This window comes from Bos grunniens, chromosome 8 (assembly GCF_055505025.1).
Source record: "Bos grunniens cultivar Pamir isolate PY7600 chromosome 8, Bosgru_T2T1.0, whole genome shotgun sequence".
In the NCBI taxonomy this organism is placed as follows: Eukaryota; Metazoa; Chordata; class Mammalia; order Artiodactyla; family Bovidae; genus Bos; species Bos grunniens.
The window spans coordinates 75,431,003-75,444,751 of NC_141172.1; the positions used below are offsets into that span (position 1 = coordinate 75,431,003).

Consider the following 13,749-nt stretch of genomic DNA (forward strand, 5'->3'; position numbering starts at 1 on the left):
TAACTCTTCAATGCCAATCTCCATGCCCTCTCCTGGGGCTCTCGTTTAGTTGCCAGTTTGACTTCCCCATGGCACTAGCGCCCCCTTGTGTCATCGTCCCGTCGGTGCATTACAGCGAACAGTTCTTATCCCAGCTAGTCCCTGGGTGCCCCACAACTCAAGGTTACAGCTTCTTTTGTGGGTGCGAATTTGCATGTGTGTGCGCCAGACTTACCTAAGGTTCGGACAGGGGTAGTACGACGGCTGGGGAGTTATAACAGCACATTGCATTCCGGATCGGTGCTCGCAGGGAGACACACTCCTGAAGGAAGAAACGGTGGGCAGGAAGGCCTTTTGATTTCTCTCCACACCCCAGCCCAGACCAAGACCCTGAGCCGCGTTTCAGGTGTCTGTCCTCCGACTAGGAGATCCTCCCCTCCAGCCTCCTGGCCCTTCAAGATCTCCTCGAAGTATTGCCTCCGGGAAGACACCTGGAAGTCCCTCTCCCCACAAGGCCTGATTTCTGCCGCCCAGGCTGGGCCACGGAGAAGGCTGTACTCTGGGGAGGGTTGGAGGTCCAGTCATTGAGGATCCTGGATCCTCGCTTATCGACAAGGCGATAAGCTTGTCGAGAAAGGCTTAAGCACTTTCTCCTTCTTCCACACCCTTGTGAGTGATAAAACCCAGTTTTGCTCAATATATCAGGCTCTCCCAGCCTGGGGAGGGACGGGGTGTCCCCACAGGGTTAGGGACAGAGTTCAGGACCCTCTCCCCCTTTTCGCAGCTCTCTAGGCAGACGCGGATGTTGGAGTTCTCCCAGGCTCAGCCCGCCTTATCTAAAGCCAAGTGCAGGGAGAATAGATGGCAATCTGAGCTTTTGCTGAGTGCCCGAGCCTCAGTTTCCTCCACAATAACACGCGAGGCTGTCTATCTCCGGAGGTGGTGCTGGGCTCCGAGGAGGCCAGGACCCTTCTGTTACCCACGCAGTCACCATTTCCTCGCCCTCTTAGAACCCAACGATAACCCTGCCGATGTACCAACCACGAGGCCCAGGAATAGGGGACACTATTCTGAGGACACGTGGCTCTCCGCAAGCTAGAACCTGCGTCTCCACGGCCTGGAGGTAGGGGGCAGGGCCTGCGAGCGAGGGAACGGGATGAAATTGGTGCGCGGGGTTTGTTCCTCCAAGAAGCTCTCCGGCGGAGCCTCCAGAAGACAAACAAGAGTCAGGTGGACCTTGAGCCCAGTTTGTGCAGGTCTCTCGCCTCAGCAGTCTGCTCAGGCCATGAGGCCCGAGGAAGGGACAGGGAGGCGCCCAGTAAGGGGACCGCGCGGGCTGGAGGCGGAGTGGGGTCTGGCACAGAGGCCGAGCAGAACTAGAAGTGGCGCGGGATGCTGAGCCCGCAGGGGAGGTGGCGGGGTAGGGCTGGGCTCTGGGGGCGGGGCTTGTTTGGGGGCGGGGCCCGCCGACAGCGCGGCCCTGCGAACCTTACAGTAGGTAGCTCTGTGCATAAAGGCCGCAGGCGGCGTTCAGTGCAGGGTGGCCCGGAGACACAGTAGTCCATCCCACGCAGACAATAGTGGCGGCCCGAGCAAGCGCTCTCATATCCCTGAAAGGGCAGGCGGCCCGGCAGCGGGTCCACACACCCGCAGCGGGGCGTGATCTGCGGCAGCGGCTGGTTTCGTGACAGCGAGTTCAGCATGTTCACCACTACCTCGCGCTCTGCGCCCGCGAGCCCCGAGCCCGGGAGACCCAGACACAGAGTCACAGGAACGGCCAGAGAGGAGGTCAGAGACAGGAAGAGATGGAGACACAAGCCGAGATAAGGTTACAGCCTCTTCAGGGTCCTCAACAATTGTTCCATATCTCGAGTCTCCATCCCTCCGGCCTTCTGGTCTACCCTTCTCCCTCCACTTTCCCTCCCTCTGTTACCGTAGGCATTGAGTCGCTCCGGCTTAGGAGGATACACCAAGGGCATTCCTCGAACCACTGTCTCCATCCCGGCTTCCTGTAAGTGGCACAAACGCTACCTCAAGTTCTGACCCGGAAGAATTCCTCCCTTGGTGGGTTCTCCCAGAACACCCCGACTAGTCCCAGGCCGCGCCTTCTACTCTCCAAAGCTCTGAGTGTTTGGGGTTGTCGCCGGGCAACGCAGTTCACTCCGCCTCCCTGGGAAAGGTGGGGGAAGTGGAGCTGTAGGTGGACCCGGTCTGGACCTGGGTCCCTGCCATCCCTGTCTCAGCGTTTGCCTTTGATTTGACCCCTCCTTATCTAGCCGTCTCTGTGTCTCCGTGTCTCTCTAAAAGGAGTTTTTAAATATTGCATTGTTGCCTGTCCATCAGAATCATTTGGGGACCTTGTGAAAAATTCTGATTCTTGAGGAAGTTCTAATTTAGAAGGGTTCAGTTAACCTGAGGTCAACCATCAACCTATAGCTAAGAGCCCCTATTCTAGCCTGCAATCCTCTCATATTCCTTCTTTCTTGATGCCTGAGGTCATGTCCGGACTCTTTCCTATCTCCTTGGAAGACTGTCCTGAATCTATCTGGTCTGTCTCTGGATAGCCTTATTTTGCCTCCTTTTGTCCTTGTTATCATCACAAAGGAGAGGAGAGAGGAGCAAGTAGACTCAGCCTATCACTGACTCCTTGGCCAGACCACTAGAGAGGGGCCAGGTGGCAAGCTTCAGGAAGGTAGCACATCAAGGAGTTTGCACCAGCCCCTGTCTCCACACAGCCTACCCAGAGATTGGGACCCTGGAGACCCAGTTCCTAGAGATTGGGATGCAGGGGCCTGGCACAGCTTCACTCCTGAGCTCCCTTGTTTCCTAGAGAATATAAACCTAGCTAGTCTCACAAGTGGGAAAAGGCCTTGGAACCTTGGTGGGAAAGGGATGAGAAACTAATGGTGAAATGTCAGGCCCTGTGATTTGGGAGGCAGATGGTGGGGGTGCCATCCCAGACCCCAGGTATCTTTGCTGGGCACAGTTGGTACCTTAGGCAGCCGGGGAAGGTATGTGGTACATTTGTTCCAGCAGTTGTAAGGTCCCATCCTCCATGTGTTATACTGGTTACTGCACAGGTAGTTTGGGTTGCCACACAGGTAGTTTGGGTTGCATCTGTCTGCTTTATCACAGGGGTGGAGATATACAAGACAGGATTACTCCTTATTCTTTTTTTTTTCCCTAGGATTACTCCTTATCCTATCCTAGGATCTGGGGAGCCCCTAAATGTCTCTCCTCTGATCCCTACCACAAAGCTGGACTCCCACTAATCTCCCTTAGGCCAGAAAAGCCCATCCTGGCCCCACATTTGTCTTAGATACTGAGATGCAGCCTGAATCCCACCTAAAGCAAGCTTCTGAGTGGGGTCTGTGTCCTTTGAGCTGGTTACTTTTCATTCTAGCACCAACCTCTCTGAATCAGCCAACGTGGAAACCCTGGAAATGGGCCTCCTTCCAAATCTTCCCTTTCATCTTCCACATGCAGGCTCAAAGTCTGCTTACTCTGCCTCCTTAAAATCACTTGAGTCTATTCTTTCCTCCAATCCCCCATGATCTTACTCCTGTATTTCCACAGTGCCTAAGCCAGGAGACAATAATGTCATGGTTAATAGAATGGACTCTGCAGAAAGACTCCTGTGGTTCTAATTTCAGCTCTGCCAGATATTAACTGTGTGTGACCTTGATCTAGTTAATTTCATCTTGTCTCTGTTTCCTTACTTTTAATATGGGACTAATAATACTATCTACCCCATAGGGTTATTGTGAGATTTAAATAAGTTATTATATGTAAAACACAGAACAATGCCTGGCACACAGAATACTATCATCATTATTATTGTGATTATTATTGCTATTAGTCTATTGATCTTCCTACCTCATTTTGAAATCCTACAATCCAATCTCTACATAGAAACTTTGGCACTTATCATAAATGAAAATCCCCATGTAAAAACCCTCCAAAGCTGCACCCACCCAGTCACCTAAGTCTGTCCTGTAAGTTCCTCTGTGATCCACCCCACTAACAGTGAAAGAACATACCTGAGAGATTAGGAGCGCAGGTCTAGGGGCCACAGAGGAAGAGCAGGTGTGTGTGCATGTGGGGCAGTGTGTTGGGACTGAGGGGTCCGGGTTGGAGGGTTGGACACACTGAGTTTGAAGTGTTTGGGGCCATTTAGGTAAATCTGATCATAATCAGCTAAAGGAGAGTGGAATTCTGGTGAGAGGTCAAGGCTGGAAATAAAGACTTGGAGTTGTCAGTAATTAAGTTGTGGGTTAAATTAAATGGTCTCAGGAGAGAAATGAAAGAAGAAGGCTCAGATCAGCACCCTGAGAAACCCTATGTTTCCAGAATGATTAGACAAGAGACCCAGGAAATTGAGGCATCAGAGAAGCTCGTGGGGTTTCACATCTTCCTTTCACAGATGGAGGGAAGGAGTTTCACAAAGTAGAGAGTTGTCAGAGTGAAATGCACAGGGTAGGTCTCATAAGGAAAAGACTGAAGAGTCCCATGGATGAGGTAACTGGAACCATACAAGATCAATTTTAATAACATTAAATATAAGTGTCGGAGATGCAGATTCCCAATTTCAATTGAACATTAATCAATTCATTCAACAAATACTTAGGAAGCCTGATGCTATTCTGGATGGAGGGAGCCCGGTTCTAAATAAAACAAGACTTTCTGCTCTTTTGGAATGTATAGGGAGACAAATAATAAACACCTAACCAAATGAGAAAGATGATTTCTCATAAGGCATAAGGAGTGACTCTTATTTTCAAGAATCTTGGCTGTTAGTGGGAGGAGCAAGAGATCATTTTTAGGCAGAGGAAAATTAGAAAAGTCTTCCAGATTGAGGGGAGAGAGGTGTGGGGGGGCAGGGGGATGCAGGAGAGAAGGGGAAACTGATGGAACAGGGCCACCAAGAAGATGGGAAAAGATGGCACCCAGAATACACATGGAGGAATTTGTTTGGAGGAGGTTAATGCTCCCTCCCTTGCTCTAGGGATAAGACCAAGGCCTCTTCCAGTTCTTTGGCACAGACTGGGAACTCCCAAAAGGTAGAGCTTGGATCTCCTCCTCCAGGATCAGGGGTCAGGGTCAGGGTCAGGCCAGATGGTTGGGACTCAAGTTAGAATGGGGGAGGTAACAATAGAAAGCCAGGTTGTAGATGGGGATAGGACCAGGGTGGAGGTCAGGATTCAAGTTGGGTTCAGGTGTAGGGTCTTTGTTGGGGTCACTGAATGGATGAGTGGTGAGGCCCTACCTTCCTCTGGACAGAGCCAGTATTTCTCAGGGAAGTAGGGGTGGCTTGGTATGGAACCCTTGTAGCTGTAGTCCTGCACAGCACACTTGAGCATCTTCTGCAGGGCGTCAGGATCCACATGGCGCTGTGCAGTGTGAGTCAGGCCCTGGGCAAGGGGAGAGGGGAAGAGATGGCTAGGTGCATGGAGACCCCAGTCTTGGTATCCTGCTGGACCTAGATTTAGCTCTTGAGGTCAGCCCAGGTGGGTGTTCCACCCCTTTCCCTATGCTGGAGGGATGTCCAGGCCAGCTTTGCTTGAGTCACCCTTTCTTCCATCTAAGGACTCAGAACCTGACATTTGCCCTCAGTCAGAGTGATTTCCTGATGTTCTCATTCCTGTCCTTTCCTTGACTAGGACTTCTAAAGGGCAGAGCTGGGTGTTCTGTCTTCTTTCTTTCAGACTGTGTGCTGCCTGGGCTCAGGATCTGGGTCTCCCCCGACAGAGCAGTAGACCTGTGGTAGAACCTGGAGCCTCAGAACAGGTTGGCTGCCCTGGGAGCTGGCTGCCTTAGGCAGGTGTTTAGGATAGGGAGGACTCTCGAAGAATCTGGCACCCTAAAGGAGAAGAAGAATGGGGCCAGAGGGGCATCTACTTTAAAAATCGAATTCTCAAAAAAAAAAAAATCGCATTCTCTGACTCCAGCCTGAGGTGAATTCTGCTGTGGCTCTCATCTTGACACCAGTATTATGGTTGACCCTGACATCCACGTTGTGCTATTCTTCCTCCTAGCCTGACTTTTCCCCTGATCTTGGTTCAGACTCTAGGTCCCTCTGCATCTTGGGGTTCACCTCATCTTATCCTCTCACCCCGAATTCCAGATCAAGGTCTCCCTTTGGAGGCTCCCTTCTCCTCAGCTAAATGTAGATTGCCAGGTTAGTTGTGGGCCCATGTCTCTGCAGGCATTCAGGATGAAAGGCAGCTGGGTTACAGAGGTGGGACACCCAGCAAAGTCAAATACTGGAAAGGACTTCCTCATCATGGCGGGCAGCAAGGTGCTGAGGTGGTGATGCTACCACACTTCCCCTGTGTGATCTAAAAAGCAGAGGCTTCTCTTGGCCAGGGGTGAGACCTTGCTGCTCCTAGCACTCCTGCTGCTGCTGCTGCTGCTGTCGCTTCAGTCGTGTCTGACTCTGTGTGACCCCATAGATGGCAGCCCACCAGGCCCTGCCGTCCCTGGGATTCTCCAGGCAAGAACACTGGAGTGGGTTGCCATTTCCTTCTCCAATCCATGAAAGTGAAAAGTGAAAGTGAAGCCGCTCAATCATGTCTGACTCTTCACGACCCCATGGACTGTAGCCTACCAGGCTCCTCTGTCCATGGGATTTTCCAGGCAAGAGTACTGGAGTGGGGTGCCGTTGCCTTCTCCCCTAGGGAAAGAAGGCAGGGGCTCCTAGGCCCCTGAAAATCCCTCAGCTGAAGGGCCTCTTGGATCCTGCATGCCAACTGAGGTTTTGTTCTGTGGGCAGATACTGCACAGTCATACTCCATATGGGTGAAGGGGCCCCAAGACTTAGCACTCCCCTGAGTTTTACACACACACACAAACACATGCACATCCAGACACATAGATCTGTGCACCCAGATACACTCATAGACACACATACAGATGTACATCTATGCAAACACAGTCAGACATCCTCACGGATCCATAGACACTCAGACATGCTCACAAACCCACAGACGTGTGCGCGCGCACATACACACGTAGTCATTTAAAAGAACCCACAGGTATCTTCAGTGTTTCCCTTTGAGGCTTTCCTCAGATATTTATAATCTTTGATTGTCTGTTCATGAATAGGAGACTATAAAGACTTACTGAAGGCTTTGAGCTGTGGGTGGGCATCACTGTAGGCTGGTCTGGCTAGACTATTTGTTGCAAACTCTGTCAGTATCTATAAGTCTTTTCTTTTGGGTTGATCAGATCTCTCTGAACTCTTTCAATCTTTGGCTTGAGAGTTGTACCTGGCTGCCAGTGTTTTGAGAACCTAGTGGAAAATAGGGCTGCTGGGGGTTTTAGCATTCAGCATATGGAGGTTCACCTGTTTTCAGTATGGTACCCTGACCTTAGCTGGGCCTGGAATTCCCAGTCCTGAGATCCTTGCCAGAAAATAAGCCTTCTGACTTTTGCAGAGATGGGCAAGTAGTCACCCTATGGCATGGAGTAGAGGAGGGAGTTAGTGGTTTTAATTGTTTCTTTTTATTTTGTTCAAGCCAAGCATTATGCAGGATCCTAGTTCCCAAATTCTGCCAGCCAGGGATCAAACCTGTACACTCTGCATTTGCAGCATGGAGTCTTAACCACTGGACCACCAGAGGAGTCCCTTTACTTGCTTTTTAACAGCGTTCAAATCATTGTTTCAGCCTTGGTCCTGTCCCATATTCAGTTTCAGGAAGCCTAATATTACTAATTTCTGAACCTTTTGAAAATTCCGCGGTTTTAAATTGAATTATGCCTTGTGTTTCCCACTGTTAGCTTTGGGTTCAGCTTTCTCAGAACTGTTGTCAGTTACTTAACTATCACACTTTCCAGCTTCTGAAATTTTGTTGTCATTGTCCCACTTTTTCACTATTTTTGTGAACTGATGTCTTAAATGTCCACTTATTGTCGTTTTAGAGGAGTTTTAGGAAGGAGTCAAAACATGTGCTCAATCTTAACCCAGAGAATTATAATCCTTTATACATTCTACATATTCTTTTGTCAGTTACAGGTTGCAAATATCATCTCTCAGTTTATGGCTTATATCTTCATTTTCTTTTTGGTGTCTTTTGATGAACGTATGTTCTTACTTTTAATATAATTGAATTTATTAATCTCTTAGGTAATGCTTTTGTGACTTAGGAAATCTACCCATAATCTAAAATAATGGAGATAATATATAACTTCTTCTAAAGCTATACAGTTTTACTTGCTATATTTAAGTCTTAGTCAGGAACTGCTTCTTGTGCTTGGGGTTAATTAGGGATCAATTTTATTTTTAATCCACATGGGTAATGAGTTGTCTCATTGAGTAATCTACCTTCTCCCACAAATTTTTAAAGTATTTATTTACTTGGGTGTGTTGGGTTTTAGTTGCAGCACACGGGACCTTTTGTTGTGGGGTGGGGGCTTCTCTAGTTGCAGCATGTAGGCTCCAGATGGCACCAGCTGGGTAGTTGCTGTGTGCAGGCTTAGTTGCTCTGCAGCATGTGGGATCTTAGCTCCTCAACCAGGGATTGAACCTGCATTCCCTGCATTGGAAGGTAGATTCTTAACCACTGGGCCACCAGGGAAGTCCCTCCCACATATTTGCAAAGCTACCCCATCCTGATACATCTTTTCCCATAGCTTTATTTTCAATCATCTCTGTTGCATATTGTTTCCATTTATGTGTGGCTCCATTTCTGGTCTATTTTATTCCATTAATCAGTTTGTGCCCTTCAGTAATACTATGCTTTATGAATTTCTACACATTGGTAATAAATATTATTATCTGATAAAGCAAGTCCTCATTTTCTTCAGGTGTGTTTTAGCTAGTCTTGGGCCTTGGCTCTTCTCTATAAATTTTAGAAACAGGTTGACAAATTCTTCAAAGAATCTTATTCAGATTTTAATCAGAATTGTATTGAATCTCTATGTTAGTGACTTTTCCTCTCCAAGAGAATGCTATGACTCTTCATTTAAATATTTTCTTAAAGTATTCAAAGTTTTATAATATTATCCATACAGTTTTGCATAGACTGTTATTTATTTCTACTTTTACTCTTTGATGCTCAGATGATATATACTTTAAGATTATGCTTCCTAAATACTTGTTTTTGATGTAAAGAAATGTGGTTGACTTATCTTATATTCATCTGACTTTCTAAATTCTTATTTGAATAATTTTCAGATTCTATATGTACAACTGTATCATCTGTGAATAATTGAATAATGACAGTTTTTATAAAAATTCCTTTCCTATCCTTGTATCTTACATGATATTGTTTTCCAATATACAATTTACACGGTATTGTTTTCCAATATTTTGGTTCTTTCTTTAAATTTTACAAGTTAAAATCATTATAATGATTTTCTGTGGACAGTTTTGCTTAAATTGATCTCATTTACCAATTTCTTAGCTCATCATTCCTTCTTGTATCTCACATTTTCCTTTTGTGATTAGTATATCCCTTTCCTCAAAGTATATCCTTTAGAAATTCTTTTATAGTAGATCTTATGGTAGTAAATGTTTTAATTTTTATTTGCCTGTGTCTTTATCTTATTTGTTTATTGGTGTTGAAAGGAAGATGCGTTGAAAATAATTTCTCTCTGCATGTTTTTAAGGTCATCTCTTAAGCTGGTGGTATGCAGTTTTGAACAAGTTACCTAAGAATCCTTGGATTCGTTTCTCGTTAGTTGTGGAAAATTCAGAGCCTTTTCTTCTGAATAATGCCTATTCTCCTTTCTGCTCTTTCATACTAGGACTCTGAGTAGTTGTGTGAGATCTTCCCCTTCTTTCATGTTGCTTAATGTTTCTTCCATATTTTCTCTCTGTCTCTCTGTACTGCATTCTGGAAAATTTTATTTCATTCTTTCACTTTACTGACAATCAATTTTTTCTTTTTTTAAATTTTGGCTGTGCCTGGTCTTTGTTGTGGCACATGGGCTCCTCTCTAGCTGCTGTGTGCGGACTTAGCTGCTCCACTGGCATGTGAGATCTTGGTTCCCTGACCAGGGATCGAACCTGAGTCCCCTGCATTGGAAGGCAGATTCTTAACCACTGAACCACCAGGGAAGACCCTCACTGACACTCTTAAGCTGTGACTAATTAGCTCTTTAACCCATCCGTTGAGTTTTTGGTTTTAACATATGTATCTTTTATTTCTAAAATTTCTATTCATTTAAAAATTTGTCCTTTTAAGAACATAATCTCTTATTTCTTGCTCTTTTTGATGATTTCACACTTTATTTTTAAAGACTCATAATTATTTTGTATTCTTTGTTAATTCCAATATCTTATGTCCTCGGAGGTTTAAGGCTGTTGTTTATTGTTTCTACTGCCTCTGTCATGTGGTGGTGTGTTTCCTTATATCTCTTATTATGAGCTCAGATTTGAATGACTGTACTTTGAAGGGTATCTGGACACCTACATTGAAGATATTTTCCAACACAGAATATATATACATGTGTGTGTGGGGGCTGGAGGGGGGGGCAGGGAGCCAGGGATCATTGGATTTTCTGGTTCAGTTTGGGAATTACAGGTTTAGGTTGCTCCATCTTGCAGCTAGTTTAAGGCTTAAACTGCTGCTTGTAGTACTAATAGTGGCATTTGTTCTCAGGGCAATCCTGTCGTCTTAGTATACTTACCACTCATCTCCACTGACAGTCCAAAACCAAATAAAAATTAACTTTTATGCAAGACCTAGTTGTTTGGAAGCAGGAGCGTCCTTCAGGGTTTTAGACCACCATACTGTCAGAAGCAGAAGCCTTTTCTTTCATTATTAATCCTACTACTATCTAACTTTCATTCCTTTCCACTCAACGAAGCTGTATAGTCAGGTGGCTAAGGGTTACTACAGCCAAGAGATCCCTTTCTGTGCTGACAACATTCGATACTGAGCTTTGTCTAATAATATTGCCTTTGTTGGTTTCTCTTGGATTTTTCCTCCTATCACTGTCTCCTTTCATGGCTCTTCTTCCTTTACCTACCCCCTGAATATTGATGTTCTCCAAAGTTCTGTCTTTGGCCATTTTCTTACTCTTTTTTGGCAATCTGAATTACTCCTATGATTTCAGCTACCACCTATATGTTGATTTCAAAATCTATGTCTGCAGCCCGGACCTCTTTTCTTTGCTTCGGATAAGTATATCCAGCTACCTATCAGACATCTTTACCTGGAAGTCCTTGAATATTTTTGCCCCCAGAAGAACCCCAAACCTCTCTCTACTGTGCATTCCAAATCTCAGTTGGTGGCACTGCCATTCCTCTAGTTTTCCAGAGCCCTAAACCCAGGAATCATCCTAATCTCTCTCATCTTCACATCCAGATGGTGACCAAGATGTGTTGACCTACTTCCTAAAAATTCTCTCCTATTGAGTTTGGAAAAGCAGGCAGGCATTTTCATATCTTGCTGGTGGGAATGTAGATTATTATGACCTCATCACAGCAATTTGAAGAATATATCCAAAGTTTTTTGGATGTGGCCTTTCTCCCAACAGTTTCATATCTATGAATTTATCCTAAGAGAACAGTTGATGTACACAAAGAATGTACAAGAATGACTATACTAGCAAACTTTTATAAGCAATCTAAGTTTCCAATAATATAAAATTCCTGAACTATATTTTGGTACATTCATAAAGTAAAACACCATAGTTATTAAAATTACATTATTGAATATTTTTGACACAGGAAAATGTACTTGATAGATGGTTTCGCAGAAAAAGCAAGATTCAAAACATGGTCTACAACATGACACCACCTTCATCAAATTTTTTTGCTTCCTAAAAGGGCACAGGGTAGTAAATTACCAGTGGTTATTCTGGGTAGCGAGAATTATAGGCCTTTTTCTTTGTGCTTCTCTTAGTTATCCCAATTTTCTGCATTGGGCATATATTTATTTTGTAATTACAAAAATAATGTTTAAAATGTCCTCCTATTCAACAATTCCCCTTTTCACTGCTACAGACTCTCCTTATCTCCCACCTACATCCTCTCCCCTTATCCTTCATCTCATGGGGCTTCCTGCCCTCAGTCCCAGTCCCTTCAATCTCCTGCCACTGTGGCCAGAGTTGCTTACAATTCAAGCATGACACTCCCAGGATCAAAAACCTGGAGCATTATGACCACATTTCGCAACACAACCTGTGGCTCTTCATGGTCTGCAGGCTCCTCTCTTACCGTAGGGCTGGTTTCTCTCTCTGCTCTAGTCCTTAGTAGCTGGTGGGTTGCCGCCCCGGTGTTGCCCGTTTTTATATCTCTTCTGCTCAAAGCGTCCTCCTCCTGGCTCTCTTTTTTAAAATCAATTAATTTATTTTTTGACTGCACTGTCTTTGTTGCTATGCATAAGCTTTCTCTAGTTGCAGGCTCAGTAGTTGCAGAGCATGGGCTTAATTTCTCCGTAGCATGTGGAATCTTCCTGGACCAGGGATTTAACCTGTGTCTCCTGCATTGGCAGGTTCGTTCTTAATGACTAGCCCACCAGGGAAGTCCCTCCTGGATCTCTTAGTAGACCCACCCTTCAGGTCCCTGGAGTGAGCTCTTCTTTCTGATTCTTCTACCACCACAAGCCTCTGCTGTTGCATGTTTCACATTGGGCACTTTGTTCATTTCTTACTGAGAGCTCCCCAGAGGCAGGGCCTGGCCCTACCTGGTTGTAACCGTACTGTACCTGGCACACAGCAAAGTTGTGTTGGATGGTACACACAGATAATCTTCCTTGGGCAGAGTCACAATTAGACTCACACATCTCCTCTCCATTTTGTGAAGCTGCACACCCCCACTTGGCCACCTGTCTTCCACTACAGGAGACTGTGACATGCATGCATAAAAACATGCCTGTAGGCACAGCCCACAGGCAGCCTCAGGGCCTTTGCACTTTTGATCACTCTGCCTGGAATCCTGTTCTTTCAGTTCCTCACATAGCTCAAAGGTGAGCTAGTTGTTGCTCACTTTTCCAGGCTCAACTCAGTGTCACCTTGAAAGAGAGAGAGAGCTCTTCCATCACTCTCAATAGAAGTAGCTCTCTCTGACTTTTCATTTCCAGTGCCATGTTTATTTCCTTTACAGAATTTTGGACAATCTTGTTTATTTCTTATCATCTGTATCTCTCCATCCCCTATCCTGGTGGAGTAGTAAGGTACCATGAGGGCAGGATCTTGTACTACTTTATATATATTATTAGAAGTTCTATGCCTAAGCAAATGAATCACATACACACAAAACTACAAATAATTACAAACACACAATGACAGCCACACCATCAGTCTTCCAGACACCCACAGCCATACATTCTGGACTGCACTCCCCCAAACCTCCCACACCAGCTTGCCACTTACCGGGGTCACAAACTTGTTGGCTTCCCAGGCCCACAGAGGTGGGTCCTTGTAGACCTCCTTGATAGAGGTAGGGGCCCTGTAGGAGTCACTGTAGGTGCTGATGGGGGTCTTGGTCTTTCGGGAAAAGAGGAACATAGTGGGGTCTGGGGGACACCGTGGTGGGCTCTACCTACCAAGGGCTCCTGCAAGACATCAGTGACCACCCCTTCTTTTCCAGACAGCCCAGCAGGTACCCCTAGCTGCTGTGACCCCCTCCTGTGGAGGGTCTTTCAGCTTCCCTCCCTCTCAGCCTTCTTGCTCCTACCCCACCCTGATTCCCTCTCTACGATGGGCACTGCCCATTATGATATCATCTGGCTCAGCCCCATCTCCGGGGGAGGTGAAGATTGACTCCCCACCCCAGTCTCTTCCTGCCTTCAGCCTCTCAAAAGGGCCCAATTTCCAAGA

The 13,749-nt window shown here is 46.1% G+C and overlaps 1 protein-coding gene across 4 annotated transcripts in view; it reads right to left on the bottom strand.

Annotated features, from left to right (window-relative positions):
* Positions 1 to 13,579, bottom strand: part of SPMIP6 (sperm microtubule inner protein 6) — a 19,526-nt gene extending 5,947 nt beyond the window's left edge. The window contains exons 1-6 of one of the 4 annotated variants that reach the window (XM_086416696.1): positions 13,303 to 13,579; positions 5,246 to 5,390; positions 2,973 to 3,103; positions 1,913 to 1,988; positions 1,468 to 1,702; positions 215 to 301 (exon numbers count right to left, since the gene is read on the bottom strand). In XM_086416696.1, the coding sequence (XP_086272822.1) occupies positions 215 to 301; positions 1,468 to 1,702; positions 1,913 to 1,988; positions 2,973 to 3,103; positions 5,246 to 5,390; positions 13,303 to 13,437 (809 nt within the window). In that variant the 5' untranslated portion in view covers positions 13,438 to 13,579. Of the gene's footprint in view, positions 1 to 214; positions 302 to 1,467; positions 1,703 to 1,912; positions 2,542 to 2,972; positions 3,104 to 5,245; positions 5,391 to 13,302 lie in introns of those variants that run through there. The other 3 variants (XM_086416697.1, XM_086416695.1, XM_086416694.1) reach the window with 3 other exon arrangements.
* Positions 13,580 to 13,749: the final 170 nt, after the last annotated feature.